The sequence below is a fragment of the Entelurus aequoreus genome, linkage group LG08 (assembly GCF_033978785.1).
Source record: "Entelurus aequoreus isolate RoL-2023_Sb linkage group LG08, RoL_Eaeq_v1.1, whole genome shotgun sequence".
Classification (NCBI taxonomy): Eukaryota; Metazoa; Chordata; class Actinopteri; order Syngnathiformes; family Syngnathidae; genus Entelurus; species Entelurus aequoreus.
Genome location: NC_084738.1, coordinates 3289089 through 3316886, shown reverse-complemented (window position 1 = coordinate 3316886; position 27798 = coordinate 3289089). Strand labels below are relative to the sequence as shown.

The 27798-nt window shown below is 35.6% G+C and overlaps 1 protein-coding gene across 2 annotated transcripts in view; it reads left to right on the top strand.

The window, feature by feature from the left end:
* The window catches only part of fam53b (family with sequence similarity 53 member B), a 48699-nt gene extending 22912 nt beyond the window's left edge, over positions 1 to 25787 (top strand). For both annotated transcript variants that reach the window (XM_062055349.1, XM_062055350.1), the window contains exons 2-5: positions 6678 to 6903; positions 10614 to 10668; positions 13098 to 13750; positions 22738 to 25787. In XM_062055349.1, the coding sequence (XP_061911333.1) occupies positions 6814 to 6903; positions 10614 to 10668; positions 13098 to 13750; positions 22738 to 23007 (1068 nt within the window). In that variant the 5' untranslated portion in view covers positions 6678 to 6813 and the 3' untranslated portion in view covers positions 23008 to 25787. The remainder of the gene's footprint in view (positions 1 to 6677; positions 6904 to 10613; positions 10669 to 13097; positions 13751 to 22737) is intronic.
* Positions 25788 to 27798: the final 2011 nt, after the last annotated feature.

The following is a 27798-nucleotide window of genomic DNA, read 5'->3' as shown; positions in this document are numbered from 1 at the left end:
CAATTAAACGCTCAAAATGGCCAGAAAAAGAGAACTTTCATCTGAAACTCGACAGTCTATTCTTGTTCTTAGAAATGAAGGCTATTCCACAAAATTGTTTGGGTGACCCCAAACTTTTGAACGGTAGTGTATATGTAATACATTAACAATATATTTTTTTATACAAGCTGCAAAAAAAATATTTAAATTTTACTTTAAAACTGTCAGCTCAGTCACCAGTTTACCATGAATTGATTAACGTGGACCCCGACTTCAACAAGTTGAAAAACTTATTCGGGTGTTACCATTTAGTGGTCAATTGTACGGAATATGTACTGTACTGTGCAATCTACTAATAAAAGTCTCAATCAATCAATCAAACCAGAATTTTACAGTAAAAGATGCAGGTTTTTTAGAGCATATAAAAAATGTAATAAATAGAATGGAGAAACAATACCACTGTTTATATATATATTTTTTAACCGTAAAATCTTGTTTGTTTTTTAATGTTTTAGTGTCTTACTGTATATGGAAAAAACCAGTACCGTACAGTAAAGTTGATTTTATGGCGGAATTTAACCGTAAAATCTATACTCAATTTTACAGTCTACAATTTGATCAATAATTTGTTTTGAAATCATAAGTCAAGCAGATATTTAAGTACAGTATTTATCTTTATTTTAACCAAAAATATTTTTTGGAATACATGATATAATATTTAGATTTTGATGATATTGAATTGTAAAAGATATGCAATTGCATGCAGTACATTATTTTTAATGTCAAAAGGGAAAGAACAAATATATTTAGTAAGGAAAAATTAAGCATTTTTTAAAATGCATATTACTTCCAGGCTTTCGCGGGCCACATAAAATAATGTGGCGGGCCAGATTTGGCCCCCGGGTATTGAGTTTGACACCCGTGGTTGATTGTTCATTTTATTCGGTACACCTAATACGAATTGGACAAAGCTGCTACGTTTCTGACATCCATGATGTTTTCCTGGCTTTCCTGAACGTAAACACTATAAATCACATGATGGACGTAAACACCACTTGTAGTACTTCAGGGTCACACACACACACACACACACACACACACACACACACACACACACACACACACTACATGACAGCAGCCTCTGACGTCACCTCCTTTCATTCCCACGGTGTCTCGTCATCGGCGGCACAAAGTGTCCCTTTGTCTGGCGTCCTTCAAACGTCCGATCCAGCTGCCGCCACGTGACCGCCACGTTGCCGCCACGTTGCCCACTTTCACCTGAAGAATTCTCGCGGTCCGTTCCGGGGTTTGTTGTTGTGATAACCGCAAGGTCAGCTATTCCCGGCCAAGGATTCAATTACACACTTTTGACTTTGCCCCTTGAGTGAAGAACGTACTCTGTCTTGGATGTCTACACCCTAGACCAGGCCTGGGCAAATTGAAGGCCTGGGGGCCAGATAATAATTTTTTTAATTATATATTTTAAGATAATTTTTTTTTTAGATCTTTTATAAGGAAACTGTAGCCGCCATTATGATGTGCAGTTTTCAAATGACCATAAGTCTTGAACTATACAAAGTATTTCAATGGTTGGTCATGTAATTAGTTACTATGGTCATGTAATTAGTTACTATGGTCATCTAAGTCACAGCGGCTCAGACGAGGCACCAAGCAGTGTGGGTGGGGAGCGTTTCCACAGACTGTTTTCACAGCGGCCAGCCTGAAATGCGGGTGTCAGGGACAGACGCGGAAGGAGATTTTTACAAGAAAGTTCTAGATCAGGGGTCACCAACGCGGTGCCCGTAAGGACCAGATGAGTAGCCCGCCGGCCTGTTCTAAAAATAGCTCAAATAGCAGCACTTACCAGTGAGCTGCCTCTATTTTTTAAATTGTAGTTATTTACTAGCAAGCTGGTCTCGCTTTGCCCGACATTTTTAATTCTAAGAGAGACAAAACTCAAATAGAATTTGAAAATCCAAGAAAATATTTGAAAGACTTGGTCTTCACTTGTTTAAATAAATTCATTCATTTTTTTTACTTTGCTTCTTATAACTTTCAGAAAGACAATTTTAGAGAAAAAATACAACCTTAAAAATGATTTTAGGATTTTTAAACACATATACCTTTTTACCTTTTAAATTCCTTCCTTTTCTTTCCTGACAATTTAAATCAATGTTAAAGTTTTTTTTTTTTTTTATTGTAAAGAATAATAAATAGATTTTAATTTAATTATTCATTTTAGCTTCTATTTTTCCGACGAAGAATATTCGTAAAATATTTATTCAAACTTATTATGATTAAAATTCAAAAAAATTATTCTGGCAAATCTAGAAAATCTGTAGAATCAAATTTAAATCTTATTTCAAAGTCTTTTGAATTTTTTTTTAAATTTTTGTTCTGGAAAATCTAGAAAAAATAATCATGTCTTTGTTAGAAATATAGCTTGGTCCAATTTGCTATATACTCTAACAAAGTGTAGATTAGATTATAACCTATTTAAAACATGTCATCAAAATTCTAAAATTAATCTTAATCAGGAAAAATTACTAATGATGTTCCATAAATTATTTTTTTAAGTTTTTCTCTTTTTTTCGGTTGAATTTTGAATTTTAAAGAGTCGAAATTGAAGACAAACTATGTTTCAAAATGTAATTGTAATTTTTTTCGTGTTTTCTCCTCTTTTAAACCGTTCAATTAAGTGTAAATATCATTAATTATTAATAATAACATAGAGTTAAAGGTAAATTCAGCAAATTGGCTATTTCTGGCAATTTATTTAAGTGTGTATCAAACTGGTAACCCTTCGCATTAATCACTACCCAAGAAGTAGCTCTTGGTTTCAAAAAGGTTGGTGACCCCTGTTCTAGATCGTAGGTTTTTTTTTTGGTTGTTTTACCCTTCACGTTCATATTTCACTGTTTGTTGCATTTTTGTCGCGTTTCGCTTGGTTGTAAAATATGACGATCGAGAGGGGGGGTGACGTTCATGTGTTGTCAATATTCAGTGTTTTATCCTTCGTAGTTAATATTGTAAATCCCACATTCTTTATTTTCATGTACAAATTTTTTTTTAAATTCCATTGTTTTTTTAAGGCGGTTTGTCATAACGTTTTTACCATTCAATCAGACATTATTGTGAGGTTTCGTATTAGTGTTCCTAAAAATAGGACCCAAGCACACATACTGTACAGCAGATTTTCACAGCTTATATACAGTATATGTATATATGTATGTATGTATGTATATTAGGGCTGCAACTAACGATTAATTTGATAATCGATTAATCTGTTGATTATTAATTTGATTAATCGATTAATAATCGGGTAAAAGAGACAAACTACATTTCTATCCTTTCCAGTATTTTATTGAAAAAAAACAGCATACTGGCACTATACTTATTTTGATTATTGTTTCTCAGCTGTTTGTACATGTTGCAGTTTATAAATAAAGGTTTATAAAAAAAAATAAAAAATTCCTATGCGCATAGCATAGATCCAATGAATCGATGACTAAATTAATCGCCAACTATTTTATATATATATATATATATATATATATATATATATATATATATATATATATATGTATATATATATATATGTATATATATATATATGTATATGTATATGTATATATATATATATACCGTAATTTCCGGACTATAAACCGCTACTTTTTCCCCTCGTTCTGGTCCCTGCGGCTTATACAACGGTGCGGCTTATTTACGGCCTGTTCTTCTCCGACACCGACGAAGAGGATTTCGGTGGTTTTAGTACGCAGGAGGAAGACGATGACACAATGATTAAAGACTGACTTTTCATATACCGGTAGGCTGGTTATTTTGATAACGTACATGCGAGCACTTTGTATTACTTTGCACCGTTGTATTATTTGTACTCTGCACGAATGCTGTTCGCCATGTCAAAGATGTGAAAGTTTGATTGAATGATTGAAAGATTTATAGTTAATAAATGGGACGCTTTGCGTTCCCAAACAGTCATCTCTGTCCCGACAATCCCCTCCGTGGTAGCAGGAACCCCTATATACTACGCTAATTACACATCAAAACCCTGCGGCTTATAGTCGGGTGCGGCTTATATATGGAGCAATCTGTATTTTCCCCTAAATTTAGCTGGTGCGGCTTATAGTCAGGTGCGGCTTATAGTCCGGAAATTACGGTATATATATATATATATATATATATATATATATATATATATATATATATATATATATATATATATATATATATATATATATATATATATATATATATATATGTGTGTGTGTGTGTGTGTGTGTGTGTGTGTGTGTGTGTGTGTGTGTGTGTGTGTGTGTGTGTGTGTGTGTGTGTGTGTGTGTGTGTGTGTGTGTGTGTGTGTGTGTGTGTGTGTGTGTGTGTGTGTGTGTGTGTGTGTGTGTATGTATATATATGTGTATGTATGTATACATATATATGTATATATATGTATATATATATATATATATGTATATGTATGTATATGATAGATCAGGCAACAGATAATCACACAAAATACCCCATTATAATTTTTATGTTTTATTTTAGCATATTTATTCAAACCAAAAAATCACATGTACATAAATAAGGCTGTAACTTAAAAAAATGTGGAAAAAGTGAAATGTGCATCAACTAATTAAGTACATTTTTTTTAATACATTTGCAAATGAAACATTTTTTTTATCACATTGTCAATATGGGGTATTGTGTGTAGAATTTTTTTTTTTTTTTAGGAAAAAAGGAATTTATTACATTTTGGAATAAGGCTGTAACTTAACAAAATGTAGAAAAAGTAAAATGTGCATCAACTAAGTATTGAGTAAGTTTTTTTTTTTTTTTAATACATTTGCAAATTAAAAAAAAAAAGCTTTTCAAATTGTCATTATGGGGTATTGTGTGCAGAATTTTGGGGACAAAAATGAATTTATTAAATTTTGGAATAAGGCTGTAACGTAACAAAATGTAGAACAAGTAAAATGTGCATCAACTAAGTATTGAGTAAGTTGTTTTTTTTATACATTTGCAAATTAAAAAAACCCAAAACTTTTCACATTGTCATTATGGGGTATTGTGCATAGAATTTTGAGGACAGAAATTAATTTATTACATTTTGGAATAAGGCTGTAACTTAACAAAATGTAGAAAAAGTAAAATGTGCATCAACTAAGTATTGAGTAAGTTGTTTTTTTTTTTTAATACATTTGCAAATTAAAAAAAAAAACTTTTCACATTGTCATTATGGGGTATTGTGTGCAGAATTTTGGGGACAAAAATGAATTTATTACATTTTGGAATAAGGCTGTAACTTAACAAAATGTAGAAAAAGTAAAATGTGCATGAACTAAGTATTGAGTAAGTTGTTTTTTTTTATACATTTGCAAATAAAATTAAAAAAACTTCTCACATTGTCAATATGAGGTATTGTGTGCAGAATTTGAGGACAAAAATGAATTTATTACATTTTGGAATAAGGCTGTAACGTAACAAAATGTACAACAAGTAAAATGTGCATCAACTAAGTATTGAGTAAGTTTGTTTTTTTTTTAATACATTTGCAAATTAAAAAAAACAACTTTTCACATTGTCATTATGGGGTATTGTGTGCAGAATTTTGGGGACAAAAATGAATTTATTACATTTTGGAATAAGGCTGTAACTTAACAAAATGTAGAAAAAGTAAAATGTGCATCAACTAAGTATTGAGTAAGTTTTTTTTTTTTATACATTTGCAAATAAAATTAAAAAAACTTTTCACATTGTCAATATGGGGTATTGTGCATAGAATTTTGAGGACAAAAAGGAATTTATTACATTTTGGAATAAGGCTGTAACGTAACAAAATGTAGAACAAGTAAAATGTGCATCAACTAAGTATTGAGTAAGTTGTTTTTTTTATACATTTGCAAATTAAAAAAAAAAAACTTTTCACATTGTCATTATGGGGTATTGTGCATAGAATTTTGAGGACAAAAATGAATTTATTACATTTTGGAATAAGGCTGTAACTTAACAAAATGTAGAAAAAGTAAAATGTGCATCAACTAAGTATTGAGTAAGTTTTTTTTTTTTTATACATTTGCAAATTAAAAAAAAAAAAACTTTTCACATTGTCATTATGGGGTATTGTGCATAGAATTTTGAGGACAAAAATGAATTTATTACATTTTGGAATAAGGCTGTAACTTAACAAAATGTAGAAAAAGTAAAATGTGCATCAACTAAGTATTGAGTACCGTAAGTTGTTTTTTTTATACATTTGCAAATTAAAAAAAACAACTTTTCACATTGTCATTATGGGGTATTGTGTGCAGAATTTTGGGGACAAAAAGGAATTTATTACATTTTGGAATAAGGCTTTAACTTAACAAAATGTGGAACTTTCCAATGCCTCCATGGTTCGATTTCAAATTTTTGAGACTTCTTTAGATTCCAAATACACAAGAGCAGGTACCAATAGGTAAGAAATGTTGGTTTTGCACAACGGGGCCCCTTTAAGGGCTCAAGAAGGGTCCTGATTGACTAGGAGACTTCTGTGTATATTCCCCAGGAATGACTCATGATCAATATGTACAGTCGGTGACAGATGGCGTTCAAGCTGTCTGGGCGACCTTTACACCTCACAGATGGGCGGTCTCCGTTTCAGCGGCGCGTTATTTCAAGGCGGTCCTGTGTCTCCTCAGGAACCGGCAGTCGGCGAGAGGCGAGCGCACGTCCACGGAAGACACGGAAACGGTGTGATGCTTTAGGAGGGAACGTTGGACATCCCGTCGCCATGGCCGGCCTGACTCGCCCTCTCTGCAACGGCTCGGGACAAAGATGGGGGTTGCCATGGTGATCATTTACAAGAAGACGCTGGAGAAGAAGGGCGCCGACGATGTGACGTCCAAAAACACGCATTTGAGCTCGGTAAGAAGTTGTTTGCTTCATGCCTGCATTAGGGTGGTGCGATATATATATATATATATATATATATATATATATATATATATATATATATATATATATATATATATATATATATATATATATATATATATATATATATATTTAGCAAGTCTAACGGAATTGTATCTTTATCATGTATATAATTGAATAACTTTACTTATTTTTTGTATCTATACAGTGATTTCTTATGTACAAAACCCAAAAGCAGTGAAGTTGTCACGTTGTGTAAATGGTAAATAAAAACAGAATACAATGATTTGCAAATCCTTTTCAACTTATATTCAATTGAATAGACTGCAAAGACAAGATATTTAATGTTCCAACTGGAAACGTAGATATTTTTTTCAAATAATCATTAACTTAGAATTTTATAGCAGCAACACATTGCAAAACAGTTGGCACAGGGGCATTTTTACCACTGTGTTACATCCATCCATCCATCCATCCAATCCATCCGTGAAGCCATGCTGTTGTAACACGTGGCTTGGCATTGTCTTGCTGAAATAAGCAGGGGCGTCCATGCTAACATTGCTTGGATGGCAACATATGTTGCTCCAAAACCGGTACGCACCTTTCAGCATTAATGGCGCCTTCACAGATGTGTAAGTTACCCATGTTTTGGGCACTAATACACCCCCATACCATCACAGATGCTGGCTTTTCCACTTTGCGCCTACAACAATCCGGATGGTTCTTTTCCTCTTTGGTCCGGAGGACACGACGTCCACAGTTTGTGGACTCGTCAGACCACAGAACACTTTTCCACTTTGCATCAGTCCATCTTAGATGAGCTCGGGCCCAGTGAAGCCGGCGGCGTTTCTGGGTGTTGTTGATAAATGGCTTTGGCTTTGCATAGTAGAGTTTTAACTTGCACCTACAGATGTAGCGACCAACTGTAGTTACTGACAGTGGTTTTCTGAAGTGTTCCTGAGCCCATGTGGTGATATCCTCTACACACTGATGTCGCTTTTTGATGCAGTACCGCCTGAGGGATCGAAAATCGCTAAGTTTACCAGTTCGAACATTAAATATCTTGTCTATTCAATTGAATACGACTTGAAAAGGATTTGCAAATCATTGTATTCTGTTTTTATTTACCATTTACACAACGTGCCAACTTCACTGCTTTTGGGTTTTGTACACTGAAATTTAATGACAAAATATTTTGTATAATTATGCTTTTTGCTACTGTAGCTCATTACACTGATGGACTTTTTTTTAATGATCTTTTGTTGTCTAATCATTATTGCTTTTAGGTTGACTATTTTTAACGTCGGTCCAGGGACAACAGATGTAAAATAGCTTTATGGCTTTTAATTCTGGTACATTCAGTCATGTCTATTAATGTACACTGGCCCTGTTAAATAAATTATTTAAAAAAAAAGAAATACATAAATAGAGCTTTTAATACTGTTATATCGTGATAATCCATTCCAGCTGTGTCCTGCAAAATTGATGACAAGAAAACGAACGCATCTCGCTAGGTAGCTAGCGGCTAACGTCCCCCCACAGTGTGAAGCCGCTTTCAAGTCGGCAATCCTCGCCTCTACGGCAGCAAATAACATTGGATTATTGCAAATTCGACCGCGAGAAGTGAGCGAACGCGCCCTCGACACAATGTAGCATCCTTGCTAGCGGCTAACGTCCCTCCACAGTGCAAAGCCACGTCGGAGTCAGCAAATAAATGACTTTTCTTGCATTCTTTATGTCATCCCTGGAGGACGAGGAATAACTAAACATATTATAGGACAGGGGTCACCAACCTTTTTGAACCGAGAGCTACTTTTTGGGTAGTGATTAATGCGAAGGGCTACCAGTTTGATACACACTTAAATAAATTGCCAGAAATAGCCAATTTGCTCAATTTACCTTTAACTCTATGTTATTATTAATAATTAATGATATTTACACTTAATTGAACGGTTTAAAAGAGGAGAAAACACGAAAAAAATGACAATTAAATTTTGAAACATAGTTTATCTTCAATTTCGACTCTTTAAAATTCAAAATTCAACCGAAAAAAAGAAGAGAAAAACTAGCTAATTCAAATGTTTTTGAAAAAATAAAAAAAATAATTTATGGAACATCATTAGTAATTTTTCCTGGTTAAGATTAATTTTAGAATTTTGATGACATGTTTTAAATAGGTTAAAATCCAATCTGCACTTTGTTAGAATATATAACAAATTGGACCAAGCTATATTTCTAACAAAGACAAATCATTATTTCTTCTAGATTTTCTAGAACAAACATTTTAAAAGAAATTCAAAACACTTAGAAATAAGATTTAAATGAGATTTTACAGATTTTCTAGATTTGCCAGAATAATTTTTTTGAATTTTGATCATAAGTTTGAAGAAATATTTCACAAATATTCTTCGTCGAAAAAACAGAAGCTAAAATGAAGAATTAAATTAAAATTGATGTATTATTCTTTACAATAAAAAAAATAAATTTACTTGAACATTGATTTAAATTGTCAGGAAAGAAGAGGAAGGAATTTAAAAGGTAAAAAGGTATATGTGTTTAAAAATCCTAAAATCATTTTTAAAGTTGTTTTTTTTTTTTTCGAAAATTGTCTTTCTGAATTTTATAAGAAGCAAAGTAAAAAAATTAATGAAATTATTTAAACAAGTGAAGACCAAGTCTTTAAAATATTTTCTTGGATTTTCAAATTCTATTTGAGTTTTGTCTCTCTTAGAATTAAAAATGTCGGGCAAAGCGAGACCAGCTTGCTAGTAAATAAATACCACCATGTTGGTGACCCCTGCTATAGGAGGATATGCTAACCACTAAGAGAGCGCTTGATTGTAAACAAAGGTGGGCAGACTGATACAGATATCGACTAACGATACCAAGTAGTATAGTGTTGGGTCGATACCACAGAATTTAGTTGTTTTTGTTATTGCTTACAAACTCAGGAAATAAGAAGTAGAACTTTTAAGGGCAAAAACTAAATTATTTAAATCAGACCATGTATGAAATAATATCAATATTAATTAATATTGTTACACTGATTCAATTGTGGTCAAAACTGAAGTCATTCAATGATCTTAAAACATTGAGGCATAAGTATCGGTCTGGCCGATACTGCCCCTGTCCCTACTTTGTATTGGATCGATACCCAAAACGAATGTAAAGTATCCAAACATGGAAGAATAAGTGCTTATGTTTTAACAGAATGATCATTTATATGTCAAATGGCAAGAGGCTGCAATATATACATCACGATACAGATCACAGGCCGTATCGCCCATCCCCAGTCTGCGTGAGTTCATCAGAGTACGTCGTCAATCACAGCTGTTGCAAACCTGTTGCACAACATTTCAAGGAGGAGCGTCGAAAGAACAGTTTGGGTGCTAGAAACAGGGGAACAGGGGATGCTTGTGCGTTACACGCCATTGCATCATCGCCAACCACCGCCAGCGTGTTCGGTCACCCACCCGACACTCGTCGTCACATAGTCCACTCCACGTTCCACACCGGTGACTCACGGAGCGGCTCGCCGTAGGTGGAGAAGAAATCTGCGAGCCACGTTCCCCTCTGCCACTGACACTCGCGGAGGCGTCGCACAAATAACACCAAACGACCACATTGCGGAATGTTTGGGTTGTATTCCTCTTGATTTATTCCGACTGTGGAGCTGATGTTAGTTTCTGGTGTTTCCACAGTTCCAGGCACAGACCATGAGCCAGGGGACCGCCCTCTTCTCTCCTGGACTCATGGGTAAGACCGAGCTGATGGAAAATCCAATCTGACGCCAGTAACTATTAGACATGGCCTGGTTTTTCATGTCCTGATACCACCTGTCTTGTTATGGTACTGGTTTCTGGCTCAGGTCTAGCATTTAGACCAGGGAGTCCTAACTTTTTGACTTGGGGGGGCGCATTGGGCAAATAAACTTTTTGAAATATATATATATATATATATATATATCTTTTTTTTTTTTTTTAATATATATATTTTTATTTATTTATATGTATATATATATTTATTTTTTATTTTTATTTATTTATTTATATATATATATATATATATATATATATTTTATTTATTTATATATATGTATATTTTATACATATTTTTATATATATATATATTTATTTTATTTTTATATATATTTTATATATATACAAATATATTACATTTTTTTAATTTATTTTTATATATATATATATTTGTATATATATTTTATATATATATTTAAAAAAATATATATATATATATTTAATTTTTTTAATTTATATATATATATATATATATATATATATATATATATATATATATATATATATATATATATATATATATATATAATAAAAAAATTAAAATATATATATATATTTTATATATATATATATATATATATATATATAATATATATATATATATATAAATTTAAAAAATTAAATATATATATATATTTATTTTTATATATATATAATATATATACAAATAAAATATATATATATATATATATATATATATAAATAAATAAATAAAAACATTTAAATATATTTTTTTATATATATAAAATATATATAAAAATAAAATAAATATATATATATATATTTTTTTTTAATTATGTATGTATGTATGTATGTATATATATGTATATATATACAGTGGGGCAAAAAAAGTACCTCTTTAAAGGATTGAAATCAACCAAATTTTAAGCCGCTAAACATGAATAAGTGTGGAGAGGGTTTTGCATTTTTCCCATCATGCTTTGTAATGGATGTAACTTTGAATCTTTGTCGTTTTTTTTACAATACCCACAAAGTTCAGTGACCTTGTCTGTTGACATTTTGTGTTGGTTGGATTAGTTGTTGTTTTTTTTGCACCATTACTAGGGAAGGTTGCTCGCATCGGGTCATAAATAAATGCCGCGCTATCAGAGCATGATAAAAGGTCACGGACCAGGGAAAATTCATGTTGTCCTCTAAATCACTGGTCCCCAACCACCGGTCCGTGGACCGATTGGTCGCACAAGAAATAAAAAAATAATACTTTTTTATTTTTTATATTAAATTAACATAAAAAACACATTATATATCAATATAGATCAATACAGTCTGCAGGGATACAGTCCGTAAGCACACATGATTGTATTTCTTTATGAAAATAAAATAAAAACAATGCTAGACTCTTATAACGAATGCAATATCTAGCGGGCAAGATTCCTTATGACGTCTCAAAGGTCCGTTTGAAGACACTTGTGGGCCGTGAAAATTTATTTTTCGTCATGTATTAATGAGTCTTTTTATATTTAGTAGGGCTGCAACAACTAATCGATTAAAATCGATTATAAAAATAGTTGCCGATTAATTTAGTCATCGATTCGTTGGATCTATGCTATGCGCATGCGCAGAAGCTTTTAAAAAAATTAAAAAAATAAAAATATATATTTTTTTATTATTATTATTATATATATTTTTTTAAATAAACCTTTATTTATAAACTGCAACATGTACAAACAGCTGAGAAACAATAATCAAAATAAGTATGGTGCCAGTATGCTGTTTTTTTTTCAATAAAATACTGGAAAGGATAGAAATGTAGTTTGTCTCTTTTATCCGATTATTAATCGATTAATCGAAGTAATAATCGACAGATTAATCGATTATCAAATTAATCGTTAGTTGCAGCCCTAATATTTAGTCAATACTTTTTTCTCCAATCAGCCTGGCCTAAGTCTAAGGTTTATGTGTTAAATAAACAATAATCATGGTTTCATATTTGATAGGGTTGTAAAAGGTCAAATTATTGAATACCATTAAAATTAAGAGTAATACTACTAATTCAGTGTTAGTATTTGAGTGGGCCCCGGGGCACCCTGTAGTGGAAAAATTGGGCCGCAAGGTTAAAAGGGTTTAGAGACCCTGGTGTGTAGAGACCCTGGTGTGTAGAGACCCTGGTGTGTATGATTGCTTGTGCTGGTAGGCCTTCTTTCTAGAAAGAATCGAAATGGAAAACTTGTGTCCTTAAAAAAAGCGACTGACCTCTGGTGAGGATAAAAATAATATTCAATCACATGAAGAAATGTTGCAAGTCATCCTTGCAGCCTGTGGATGTTTGTTGAGGATGTTCTTGCAAGGGTTGTGGGGTTGTCTCCTCTCGGGGCAGTTCTGAATAAAAGATGTCTTCCGGTGCAGATACAAGGCGGTGGTGTGAGGCGGCGCACCAGAGGCCAGTCGGGACCAGCCTGGAGAGCCTGTGGGACGTCCTGCCCGAGGTGCACGGGACGTCCGCCCACTGGGGCTGGGACGTCGGCACCGCCTCCAGCACCATCACCAGCCTGCTGCAGGACCTCAGCCTGACCGAGGCCGCCTCCTCGCTGGTCACGGCGCCGCCCAGCAAGAGGCAGTGCAGGTCCTTGTCCTGCTCTGATGAACTCCATCGCAGCGCCTGGCGCCCCCAGGGCTCCCGCGTGTGGACCAGCGTGGAGAAAAGGCGGTGCCACAGCGGCGGTAGCGTCCAGCGCGGCGGAACCAGCGCCGCCGCCTCCAGAGGGGCTCAGGCGGGCATGCAACGCAGCTCCAGCTTCAGCCTGCCCGCCCGCTGCAACCCCCAAGACCTGCCCTGCTTCCCCACGACCAGTCCCACGGTCCAGCCCCTCTACCTCTCTCACGAACAGATCCCCGAGCCCATCAGCTCCCCGGACTCCACCCCTGAGATGGAGCGCCGCGGTGGCCTGGCTCGTAGCCGCTCGCAACCTTGCGTCCTCAACGACAAGAAGATCGGCGTGAAGCGCAGGAGACCGGCGGACACGCAGAGGCCTTCGCTGGATCTGGCCAAGATGACCCAGGTTGGTGTTAGTCCCGAAACCGTAGTCCTCTTCTTCGCGCGTCAATTTTTCGCCGTTCATGTCGGAAACTCTAACAGCGTTTTTTGATGCCAGCGAGGTTCAGTCAAGAAGGGATCGCATGCACTGCAAAAACTGAAATCTAAGTAAGATGAAATATCTCAAATAAGGGTGATATTTGCTTATTTTCTGTCTGATAAGATCATTCTTCTCACTAAGCAGATTTTATGTTGGAGTGTTTTACTTGTTTTAAGACAGGGGTCACCAACCTTTTTGAAAGCAAGAGCTACTTCTTGGGTAGTGATTAATGCGAAGGGCTACCAGTTTGATACACACTTAAATAAATTGCCAGAAATAGCCAATTTGCTCAATTTACCTTTAACTCTATGTTATTATTAATAATTAATGATATTTACACTTAATTGAACAGTTTAAAAGAGGAGAAAACACGAAAAAAATGACAATTAAATTTTGAAACATAGTTTATCTTCAATTTCGACTCTTTAAAATTCAAAATTCAACCGAAAAATTTTAAAAAGAATTTATGGAACATTATTAGTAATTTTTCCTGTTTAAGATAATTTTAGAATTTTGATTAAATAGGTTAAAATCCAATCTACACTTTGTTAGAATATATAACAAATTGGACCAAGCTATATTTCTAACAAAGACAAATCATTATTTCTTCTAGATTTTCCAGAACAAAAATTTTAAAGGAAATTCAAAAGACTTTGAAATAAGATTTACATTTGATTCTACAGATTTTCTAGATTTGCCAGAATATTTTTTTTGAATTTTAATCATAATAAGTTTGAAGAAATATTTCACAAATATTCTTCGTTGAAAAAACAGAAGCTAAAATGAAGAATTAAATTAAAATGTATTTATTATTCTTTACAATAATAAAAAAAAAAATTACTTGAACATTGATTTAAATTGTCAGGAAAGAAGAGGAAGGAATTTAAAAGGTAAAAAGGTATATGTGTTTAAAAATCCTAAAATCATTTTTAAGGTTGTATTTTTTTCTCTAAAATTGTCTTTCTGAAAGTTATAAGAAGCAAAGTAAAAAAATTAATGAATTTATTTAAACAAGTGAAGACCAAGTCTTTAAAATATTTTCTTGGATTTTCAAATTCTATTTAAATTTTGTCTCTCTTAGAATCAAAAATGTCGGGCAAAGAAAGACCAGCTTGCTAGTAAATAAATAAAATTTAAAAAATAGATGCAGCTCACTGGTAAGTGCTGCTATTTGAGCTATTTTTAGAACAGCCAGCGGGCTACTCATCTGGTCCTTACGGGCTACCTGGTGCCCGCGGGCACCGCGTTGGTGACCCCTGTTTTAAGAGTTTTGGTCCTAAATGATCTCGGTAAGATATTACAGCTTGTAGCTGAGATTTGAAGACCTATATTGAGTAAAACATGCTTTTTTTTAATGAATTTATTAATCAATCCAACAAAACAATACACAACAATACCATAACAATGCAATCCAATTCCAAAACCAAACCCGACCCAGCAACAATCAGAACTGCAATAAACAGCAATTGAGAGGACACACAAACACCACACAGAACAATCTAAAAGTAGTGAAACAAAAATGAATATTATCAACAACAGTGTCAATATTAGTAACAATGTCAAAATAGCAGTGATTAAAAATCCCTCATTGACATTATCATTAAAAACATTAATTAAAAAAAGAACAATAGTGTGACAGTGGCTTACACTTGCATCGCATCTCATAAGCTTGACAACACACAGTGTCCAATATTTTCCACAAAGATATAATAAGTCATATTTTGGTTTATTTAATACAGGGGTGTCCAAAGTGCGGCCCGCAGCTAATTGTGTACCGGCCTGCCACACATTCTGGAAATACTATTGCAAAAATAAAAAAAAAGTGGAATGAGGTGAAATCTACTTAGAAAAAGTTGCAATGTTGACACAAAGTTACCATGCAGGCTTTTTTGTTCTTCTTTTGTCTATCTTTATTTAGATTTTTTTGCCATTCCTCCAAAAAAAAAAAGAAATCAATGTTGTAATTAGAGATGTCCGATAATATCGGCCTGCCGATATTATCGGACGATATATGCGTTAAAATGTAATATCGGAAATTATCGGTATTGGTTTTTTTATCGGTATCGTTTTTTTTTTAATTAAATCAACATAAAAAACACAAGATACACTTACAATTAGTGCACCAAGCCAAAAAACCTCCCTCCCCCATTTACACTCATTCACACAAAAGGGTTGTTTCTTTCTGTTATTAATATTCTGCTTCCTACATTATATATCAATATATATCAATACAGTCTGCAAGGGATACAGTCCGTAAGCACACATGATTGTGCATGCTGCTGCTCCACTAATAGTACTAACCTTTAACAGTTAATTTTACTAATTTTCATTCATTACTAGTTTCTATGTAACTGTTTTTATATTGTTGTACTTTCTTTTTTATTCAAGAAAATGTTTTTAATTTATTTCTTATTTTACTATTTTTTTTAAAAAGTACCTTATCTTCACCATACCTGGTTGTCCAAATTAGGCATAATAATGTTTTAATTCCACGACTGCATATATCGGTTGATATCGGTATCGGTTGATATCGGTATCGGTAATTAAAGAGTTGGACAATATCGGAATATCGGATATCGGCAAAAAGCCATTATCGGACATCCCTAGTTTGAACTATTATTTTGTTTGTTTTATGCTCTTTTGTCAAATAAAACTGTTTTTATATGGCAACTACACAATATATGCAATATTTACCACATAAAACATTTTAAAGTGAAATATTTCAAGTAATTGGAGCCTTGAAAATAATTCATTATAACATGGATTTTTTTGTCATTATTTTTTTTTTGTTGGGAGAAATGGCAAAAAAAGAAAACAAAGAAAGACAAAAGAAAAAAAAAAAAGCAGCCTGCATGGCAGCTTTAGTGTCAACATTGCAACTTTTTCTCGTTAGATTTCACCTCATTCATTTTTATTTTTGCAATAGCATTTCCAGAATGTGTGGCGGGCCGGTAAACAATTAGCTGCGGGCCGCACTTTGGACACCCCTGACTTAGACCCTTTATGGTCCCCGGGAGCCCTAAAGGTAAAAAACAAACAAAATCCATATATTTTTAGGGATGTCCGATAATGGCTTTTTGCCGATATGCCGATATTGTCCAACTCTTTAATTTTTTATTATAGAGGTTTATTTGAAATAGGGACAGATACAAAAACATAGACATCTGAAACAGTTATCCGATGCATGCATCACAGTGTTTGTAGCCAAAGCTAATTTACAACACTTGTCCCGATAATTACCGATACCGATATCAACCGATATATGCAGTCGTGGAATTAACACATTATTATGCCTAATTTGGACAACCAGGTATGGTGAAGATAAGGTACTTTAAAAAAAAAAAATGAATCAAATAAAATAAGATAAATAAATTAAAAACATTTTCTTGAATAAAAAAGAAAGTACAACAATATAAAAACAGTTACATAGAAACTAGTAATTAATGAAAATTTGTAAAATTAACTGTTAAAGGTTAGTACTATTAGTGGAGCAGCAGCACGCACAATCATGTGTGCTTACGGACTGTATCCCTTGCAGACTGTATTGATATATATTGATATATAATGTAGGAAGCAGAATATTAAAGGCCTACTGAAATGATTTTTTAAAATTTAAACGGGAATAGCAGATCCATTCTATGTGTCATACTTGATCATTTTGCGATATTGCCATATTTTTGCTGAAAGGATTTAGTAGAGAAAATCGACGATAAAATTCGCAACTTTTGCTCGCTGATAAAAAAAAGCCTTGCCTGTAGCGGAAGTAGCGTGACGTCACAGGAGCTAGTATTCCTCACAATTCCCCGTTGTTTACAATGGAGCGAGAGAGATTCGGACCGAGAAAGTGACGATTACCCCATTAATTTGAGCGAGGATGAAAGATTCGTAGATGAGGAACGTTACAGTGAAGGACTAGAGAGGCAGTGATGGACGTATCTTTTTTCGCTCTGACCGTAACTTAGGTACAAGCTGGCTCATTGGATTCCACACTCTCTCCTTTTTCTATTGTGGATCACGGATTTGTATTTTAAACCACCTGGGATACTATATCCTCTTGAAAATGAGAGTCGAGAACGCGAAATGGACATTCAGTGCCTTTTATCTCCACGACAATACATCGGCGAAATGCTTTAGCTACGAGCTAACGTGACGTCTCCACCTACGCCAGCCAGCCCTCATTTGCTCATCAACACCCGTGCTCACCTGCGTTCCAGCGATCGGCGGAAGGGCAAAGGACTTCACCCGATGCGTTTGGCGGCCCTGAGACGTAGGAAGTCAAGGTGAAGTCGGCGGCTAGCGCGGCTAGCGCGGCTAGCGCTCCAACACAACCTCCTGGTTGTGTTGCTGTAGTCCGCTGCTAATACACCGATCCCACCTACAACTGTCTTCTTTGCAGCCTTCATTGTTCATTAAACAAATTGCAAAAGATGTCCAGAATACTGTGGAATTATGAAATGAAAACAGAGCTTTTTGTATAGGATTCTACGGGGTACCATAACTTCCGTTACTCGGACTTCGTCACGCGCATACGTCATCATACCGCGATGTTTCAGCCGGATATTTCCCGGGAATTTTAAAATGTCACTTTATAAGTTAACCCGGCCGTATTGGCATGTGTTGCAATGTTAAGATTTCATCATTGATATATAAACTATCAGACTGCGTGGTCGGTAGTAGTGGCTTTCAGTAGGCCTTTAACACTAGAAGTCCCAGCATTTTTCTGTCTACCTAGAAGACCCAGAGAGGGGTCATTTGGCCCGACGCTTTTCCCGAATACACTAATCACTCATTTTGTTATGGTAATGAGGCTGTTAGGGGCAGTTTGTCTAGGTAGACAGAAAAATTATACATGTGGGAAATGCCGAAAGGAGCAATGGCAGTGCCAGGATTGTGAGTGACTGCTCAAATGTATGTCAGTCACGTTTACATGGACATGGTTTTTCATTCTTTGTAAATATGCTTTTTTCTTTGTAAATTTTTTTTTTTAAACTATTTTTGGCACACAAAAATAACAATTGCTTCTGCAACAACCCTCCACACCAAAACTGGGAAAACAGTTGCTTTTTCATTCTTTGTAAATATGTTTTGTTTTGTATTTTTTTTAACAATAAATGTCAGAGTGTTGATCCCTTCATTCTGTTGATCCTTGCAAAAACACACACAACCTACCTCAGAACTAAAGCTTGAGCTGTAAGGTCCCCTCCCCCACACAGGCTCAAGTGGCCCCCTGCCGTGTGCCACTAACAGCCACATTTTCATAACAAAAGGAGTGTCCACAGGGGGGGACTAGGGGTCAAATGACCCTCTTGTGTGTTTTCTAGGTAAAAATGTCAATTGACCCTTCTCTGGGACTTCGCGTGTTAATAACAGAAAGAAACAACCCTTTTGTGTGAATGAGTGTAAATGGGGGAGGGAGGTTTTTTGGGTTGGTGCACTAATTGTAAGTGTATCTTGTGTTTTTTATGTTGATTTAATTTAAAAAAAACAAAAAAAAAACAAACAAAAAAAACGATACTGATAATAAAAAAAACGCTACCGATAATTTCCGATATTACATTTTAACGCATTTATCGGCCGATAATATCGGCAGACCGATAATATCGGACATCTCTATATATTTTGTTATGGTTTGAAAATGAAAAATATCAAAATGGCCCCTGCATGCTTTAATTTAATTTAATTTAATAAGTGAACAAATTGCAAAAAAAGTACAGTTCCGCTATAATAACGATAACCGCGATATGAAATTCATGCCAGGCGATCTAAAACGTTTTTCCTCGCCATGTCGTTCGCCTGCCAAAGTCAGGAAGTAGAGCAGCTGCGGCAGAGGTCACTGGTCGGCGTGCGAGCGGGTCGTGGCGGGGCTGAGGCATGTCGGCTGAAGAGATATTGATTTGGGTAAATCCAGCTCAGTGGGTGGATCGGGCCTGGTGAGCTATTGATCCGCTTCTATTGATGGCGCGTCAAGGTCAGTGCGGATGATGACGACGCTCTCTCGCCCGCGTCACACGTCCGACGAGGCCCCGATCTTGTAGGCGGGGGAGACGTCGGCGGGTCCGAAGCATCCCCGACATAAGCCACCTGACGCCGTGTTCTCCTGCCAGCCTCTGGCGTGAGGCAGCTGCTCGCTCTTAGTAATCGTAAAGATCAGATCATCCCCGTGTGGCCACGCTTCCCGCCCCGGAGTGTGCAGCTGTCAGGGTCCTGGCGTCAAAGCCTGGGGATCCACTCCTGTATGTGTGCCTTCATTGTGCCGTTATGATGCGCCTCCATTCTTCTACAAAGCCCCAAAAGCAGTGAAGTTGGCACGTTGTGTAAATGGTAAATAAAAACAGAATACAGACCTAGATTTCATACACTGACATCCTTCAGCAAAAATCAACAGGAAGTTTGCAATTCCCCCTTCAAAACAAAAGTTTAGTAAAAACAGTCACCTTTGCCTCTTTGAGCTGTAATTTGACCCCCTTAACATGCTTCAAAACTCACCAAATTGGACACACACATCAGGACTGGCGAAAATTGCGATCTAATAAAAAAACCAAACCCCAAAACTCAAAATTGCGCTCTAGCGCCCCCTAGGAAGAAAACACAGACAAAACTGCTCCTAGGAAGAAAAAACAGACAAAACTGCCTGTAACTTCCAGTAGGAATGTCGTAGAGACATGAAACAAAAACCTCTATGTAGGTCTCACTTAGACCTACATTTCATATATTGACAACCCCCAGCAAAAATCAACAGGAAGTTTGCAATTCCCCCTTCAAAACAAAAGTTTTGTAAAAACCGGTCACCTTTTTTCAAACATTATCTCCTCTGAGCGCGTTTGTCGTGTCGGCTTCAAATTAGCACAAGAGAGAGATTGAACCCTTCTGATTAAAAGTTGACGAAAGAGTTTTAATTACTGCTCCGGTTTGGATTTTATGTGCTGTCAAAGTCGGTCCCGTCCATCGCTGCTTGCAGCTTTAATGTTAATTTGTTTTTTTATTCCCTTTTTTTTCAAATATATATATATTTTTTAATGGCAAACACACAAAATAATATATAATATTTTCCCTAAAAATATATTTTAAAGTAGAATGTTTGGTATTTGAAGACTTCAATAGGCCAATAATTCATAATAACATTCATTTTAATTCATTTTTTATTTTCCGAGCAATTATAATTTTCAAAGAAAAGCTTTGAGTTATTAGAGTCAGCATTGCAATATTTTTTTTTTTTGCCTGTTATAGTACTTTTAGAATGTGCTGTGGGCCGTTAAAAAAAAAGTTCCGGGCCGCAGTTTAGACACCCATGTCATGGCCATCAATTTATCCATCTCCTGCTTGTCTTCCTCACTAAAGGAAACACATTGATGAAAAGTGTTAAAAATAAGTCATATATTATAATTTTTTCTTTAAACACTAAAACCTCTAGCTCAACTTCAGGTTTTTTAAATATCTTTGTATGTTTTTTGTTTGTTTTATGCTGTTTTTGTCATGGAAAACTTATGGTAAACACACAAAATATGCAATACCCCCCCCCCCCCCCCCCCCCCCCCCGGCCCCAACAGTATTTCGATTGTTTGTTTTTTTTAAATTGCAAACAAAATATGTTCTCCCAAAAATATTTCAAAGTAGAATTTTTGATGTGAAGTAATTAGAGCCTTTATTTGGTCCAAAATTTTAACAACATTGATTTTGATTCATTGTTAACAACAATGACAGTTTAAAAAAATCCCCCTTAACATGCTTCAAAACTCACCAAACTGGACACACACATCAGGACTGGCGAAAATTGCGATCTAATCAAAAAAACCTAGCCCCAAAACTCAAAATTGCCCTCTAGCGCCCCCTAGGAAGAAAACACAGACAAAACTGCCTTAACTCCCACTAGGAATGTTGGAGAGACATGAAACAAAAACCTCTATGTAGGTCTCACTTAGACCTAGATTTCATACACTGACATCCTTCAGCAAAAATCAACAGGAAGTTTGCAATTCCCCCTTCAAAACAAACGTTTTATAAAAAAAGTCACTTTTGCCTCGTTGAGCTATAATTTGACCCCCTTAACATGCTCTAAAAGTCACCAAACTGGACACACATCAGGACTGGCAAAAATTGCGATCTATTAAAAAAAACCAACCCCAAAACTCCAAATTGCGCTTTAGCGCCCCCTAGGAAGAAAACAGACAAAACTGCCTGTAACTTCCAGTAGGAATGTCGTAGAGACATGAAACAAAAACCTCTATGTAGGTCTCACTTAGACCTAGATTTCATACAGTGACATCCTTCAGCAAAAATCAACAGGAAGTTTGCAATTCCCCCTTCAAAACAAAAGTTTAGTAAAAACAGTCACCTTTGCCTCTTTGAGCTGTAATTTGACCCCCTTAACATGCTTCAAAACTCACCAAATTGGACACACACATCAGGACTGGCGAAAATTGCGATCTAATAAAAAAAAAAAATCAAAATTGCGCTCTAGCGCCCCCTAGGAAGAAAACACAGACTAAACTGCATGTAACTTCCAGTAGGAATGTCGTAGAGACATGAAACAAAAACCTCCTGCTTGTCTTCCTCACTAAAGAAAACACATTGGTGTGTCCAAACTGTATTTAATTCTAAAAACAAGCAATATTCAAAATGCAATTCTTAAATTCGCATCCTCGAGGTGTTCCAGAATCTTTAAACAATATATTATTTGAATAGTTATCTGCTCAAATTGATCACTTGAAAACAGACAATATCCAGGTATTCAGGCAAAAATTAAGAGTAAGTTAATAGCTGTGAAAATGTCTAGAAATTCAATTTCAAATCTTGACAAGTGGCAAATAATTTGGAAACTTATTTTCATTTTTTCCCAATTGATTTTTGAAAATGATGAAAGGATGTTAGTGCCGCCCTAAGCTAATGCGTCTCTCTCTTGTCGTCCTTGGCAGAAACTTCGTAACTTCCACAGCCTGAGCTGCCCCGGGATAACGGGCCACGATATCCGCGAGTCCGGCCAAAGCCCGGCCCCTCCCGCCAGGGAGGACTCCTCCACGAACAGTCCGGGCCGCGTCCCGGGTGAGACCCAGCTCGCCTTCGAGGAGACGGACTGGATCGGGAAGACGAAGGTGCCTCTGTGGGCGGGGCTTTGCCACGCCGGGAAGGAGGGGGCGTATCTCCTCGGCGGCGAACTCGACATCGAGCAAATCGAGAGGAACTGAGACGGAGCGTTTTCAAGTCTTAAAAGCGGGACGTTATGCACTAGGGGGGGGAGGGGGGTGAATCTTTGGGCGCCGAACGATTCAATCTGATTCCTGGGGAGCCGATTCCATTCAGAATCGATTCTCGATTCAAACCGCGTCTCGCAGTGTATTATTTGGAATAATAAGTACAAAACCCAAAAGCAGTGAAGTTGTCACGTTGTGTAAATGGTAAATAAAAACAAAATACAATGATTTGTTAATCCTTTTCAACTTATATTCAATTGAATAGACTGCAAAGACAAGATATTTCATGTTCACACTGAGAAAATGGATTTATTTTTTGCAAAGAATCATTAAGTTAGAATTTAATGGCAGCAACACATTGCAAACATTTTTTACCACTGTGTTACATGGCCTTTCCTTTTAACAACACTCAGTAAACGTTTGGGAATTGAGGAGACACATTTTTGAAGCTTTTCAGGTGGAATTATTTCCCATTCTTGCTTGATGTACAGCAGGGGTCACCAACGCGGTGCCCGCGGGCACCAGGTAGCCCGTAAGGACCAGATGAGTAGCCCGCCGGCCTGTTCTAAAAATAGCTCAAATAGCAGCACTTACCAGTGAGCTGCCTCTATTTTTTAAATTGTATTTATTTACTAGCAAGCTGGTCTCGCTTTGCCCGACATTTTTAATTCTAAGAGAGACAAAACTCAAATAGAATTTGAAAATCCAAGAAAATATTTAAAGACTTGGTCTTCACTTGTTTAAATAAATTCATTCATTTTTTTACTTTGCTTCTTATAACTTTCAGAAAGATAATTTTAGAGACAAAATACAACCTTAAAAATGATTTTAGGATTTTTAAACACATATACCTTTTTACCTTTTAAATTCCTTCCTTTTCTTTCCTGACAATTTAAATCAATGTTCAAGTAATTTATTTTATTTTTTATTGTAAAGAATAATAAATAGATTTTAATTTAATTCTTAATTTTAGCTTCTATTTTTCCGACGAAGAATATTTGTGAAATATTTCTTCAAACTTATTATGATTAAAATTCAAAAAAAATATTCTGGCAAATCTAGAGAATCTGTAGAATCAAATTTAAATCTTATTTCAAAGTCTTTTGATTTTTTTTTAATTTTTGTTCTGGAAATTCTAGAAAAAATAATCATATGTCTTTGTTAGAAATATAGCTTGGTCCAATTTGTTATATATTCTAACAAAGTGTAGATTGGATTTTAACCTATTTAAAACATGTCATCAAAATTCTAAAATTAATCTTAACCAGGAAAAATTACTAATGATGTTCCATAAATTATTTTTTTAAGTTTTTCTCTTTTTTTCGGTTGAATTTTGAATTTTAAAGAGTCGAAATTGAAGACAAACCATGTTTCAAAATTTAATTGTCATTTTTTTCGTGTTTTCTCCTCTTTTAAACCGTTCAATTAAGTGTAAATATCATTAATTATTAATAATAACAGAGTTAAAGGTAAATTGAGCAAATTGGCTATTTCTGGCAATTTATTTAAGTGTGTATCAAACTGGTAGCCCTTCGCATTAATCACTACCCAAGAAGTAGCTCTTGCTTTCAAAAAGGTTGGTGACCCCTGATGTACAGCTTAAGTTGTTCAACAGTCCGGGCGTCTCCGTTGTGCTATTTTAGGCTTCATAATGCGCCACACATTTTCAATGAGAGACAGGTCTGGACTACAGGCAGGCCAGTCTAGTACCTGCACTCTTTTACTATGAAGCCACGTTGATGTAACACGTGGCTTGGCATTGTCTTGCTGAAATAAGCAGGGGCGTTCATGATAACGTTGCTTGGATGCTCCAAAAGCTGTATGTACCTTTCAGCATTAATGGCGCCTTCACAGATGTGTAAGTTACCCATGCCTTGGGCACCAATACACCCCCATACCATCACACATGCTGGCTTTTCAACTTTGCACCTATAACAATCCGGATGGTTCTTTTCCTCTTTGACGTCCACAGTTATCAAAAACAATTTGAAATGTGGACTCGTCAGACCACAGAACACTTTTCCACTTTGCATCAGTCCATCTTAGATGATCTCGGGCCCAGCGAAGCCGGCGGCGTTTCTGGGTGTTGTTGATAAATGGCTTTGGTTTTGCATAGTAGAGTTTTAACTCGCAGTTACAGATGTAGCGACCAACTGTAGTTACTGACAGTGGTTTTCTGAAGTGTTCCTGAGCCCATGTGGTGATATCCTTTACACACCGATGTCGCTTTTTGATGCAGTACCGCCTAAGGGATCCATTCAATGTTACGTGCAGTGATTTCTCCAGATTCTCTGCACCTTTTGATGATATTACAGAGCGTAGATGGTGAAATCCCTAAATTCCTTGCAATAGCTGGTTGAGAAATGTTGATCTTAAACAATTTGCTCACGCATTTGTTGACAAAGTGGTGACCCTCGCCCCGTCCTTGTTTGTGAACGACTGAGCGTTTCGTGGAAGCTGCTTTTATACCCAATCATGGCACCCACCTGTTCCCAAATAAGTGTTGGATGAGCATTCCTCAACTTTCTCAGTCTTTTTTGCCACTTGTGGCAGCTTTTTTGGAACATGTCGCAGGCATCAAATTCCAAATGAGCTAATATTTGCAAAAAATAACAAAGTTTCTCAGTTGGAACATGAAATATCTTGTCTTTGCAGTCTATTCAATTGAATATAAGTTGAAAAGTAGAGATGTCCGATATATGCGTTAAAATGTAATATCGGAAATTATCGGTATCGTTTTTTTTATTATCTGTATCTTTTTTTTTTTTTTTAATTTTTGTTTTTTTTTAAAATTAAATCAACATAAAAAACACAAGATACACTTACAATTAGTGCACCAACCCAAAAAACCTCCCTCCCCCATTTACACTCATTCACACAAAAGGGTTGTTTCTTTCTGTTATTAATATTCTGCTTCCTACATTATATATCAATATATATCAATACAGTCTGCAAGGGATACAGTCCGTAAGCACACATGATTGTGCGTGCTGCTGCTCCACTAATAGTACTAACCTTTAACAGTTAATTTTACTCATTTTCATTCATTACTAGTTTTTATGTAACTGTTTTTATATTGATGTACTTTATTTTTTATTCAAGAAAATGTTTTTAATTTTAATTTTTTTTAAAAGTACCTTATCTTCACCATACCTGGTTGTCCAAATTAGACATAATAATGTGTTAATTCCACGACTGTATATATCGGTATCGGTTGATTTTCTGTAATTAAAGAGTTGGACTATATCGGAATATCGGATATCGGCAAAAAGCCATTATCGGACATCCCTATTGAAAAGGATTTGCAAATCATTGTATTGTGTTTTTATTTACCATTTACACAACGTGCCAACTTCACCGGTTTCGGGTTTACGCAGAATCGGGGATGAGTGAGAATCTGTGAATCGGATGCAAGTTGATTCTTTTTGTGCACCCCTTTATTATTATTATGCACTCATTTTCCAGGGACTTCACTAGTCTTAAGCTGTCCCGCCGCTGGGCGGGGGTTCCAAGTACGGAGAGAAGTGTTGAAAACTCTAAAGCAGGGCTGTCAAAGTCATTTTACGCCCGCCGGACTATTAAAATCATGGCATTAAAACTTAAAAAAAGTATAGATTGTTTTCTTTGTCTTACTTTGGCCAAAAATAGAACAAAATATTACAATAAAAATATAGAAAAAAAATACCGGCAGCGGTAAAGTTTAGATCCATGAAGGAAAGAAGAAAGTGGAGGAATGTTTATAACTGAATACATTTATATATGTATAAAAATGTGTTTTTTATGTATTTTTTTTAATGAATTAACGTTTATGACAACCTTTTTCCAAAACACACTATAGAATGTGAGATATAACAGCATACTGCATACATTTGGGTGGTATAGCTCGGCTGGTAGAGGGTTCCAGGTTCGATCCCCGCCTCCGCCATCCTAGTCACTGCCGTTGTGTCCTTGGGCAAGACACTTTACCCACCTGCTCCCAGTGCCACCCACACTGGTTTTAAATGTAACTTACAGATATTGGGTTTCACTATGTAAAAGCGCTTTGAGTCACTAGAGAAAAAGCGCTATATAAATATAATTCACACAAAAAAACGCCCCAAAATTTGACTGTGCGACCCCATTTTTATGACTTGACGGGGGTCCATTTTGAAAATTCCTAGCGCCAACACTGATGGGAGTATTGGTGCGTGCAAAATAAATGTGGCCTGCAGGCCGCTTCTAATACTAATCAGTCCAATCCACTTTATTTGTATAGCACATTTAAACAACGGAAATTTAGAGATGTCCGATAATATCGGACTGCCGATATCATCGGCCGATAAATGCTTTAAAATGTAACATCGAAAATGATCGGTTTCAAAAAGTAAAATGGATGACTTTTTAAAACGGCTTTTCACACACACAAGTGAATGCAAGTCATACTTGGTCAACAGCCATACAGGTCACACTGAGGGTGACCGTATAAACAACTTTAACACTGTTACAAATATGCGCCACACTGTGAACCCACACCAAACAAGAATGACAAACACATTTCGGGAGAACATCCACAACGTAAACACAACAGAACAAATACCCAGAACCCCTTGCAGCACTAACTCTTCCGGGACGCTACAATATACAATATACATATATACATACTCAGGGAGAGCATGTCCCAAATTCCAAGCTGCTGTTTTGAGGCATGTTAAAAAAAAATAATGCACTTTGTGATTTCAATAATAAATATGGCAGTGCCATGTTGGCATTTTTTTCCCCCCATAACTTGAGTTGATTTATTTTGAA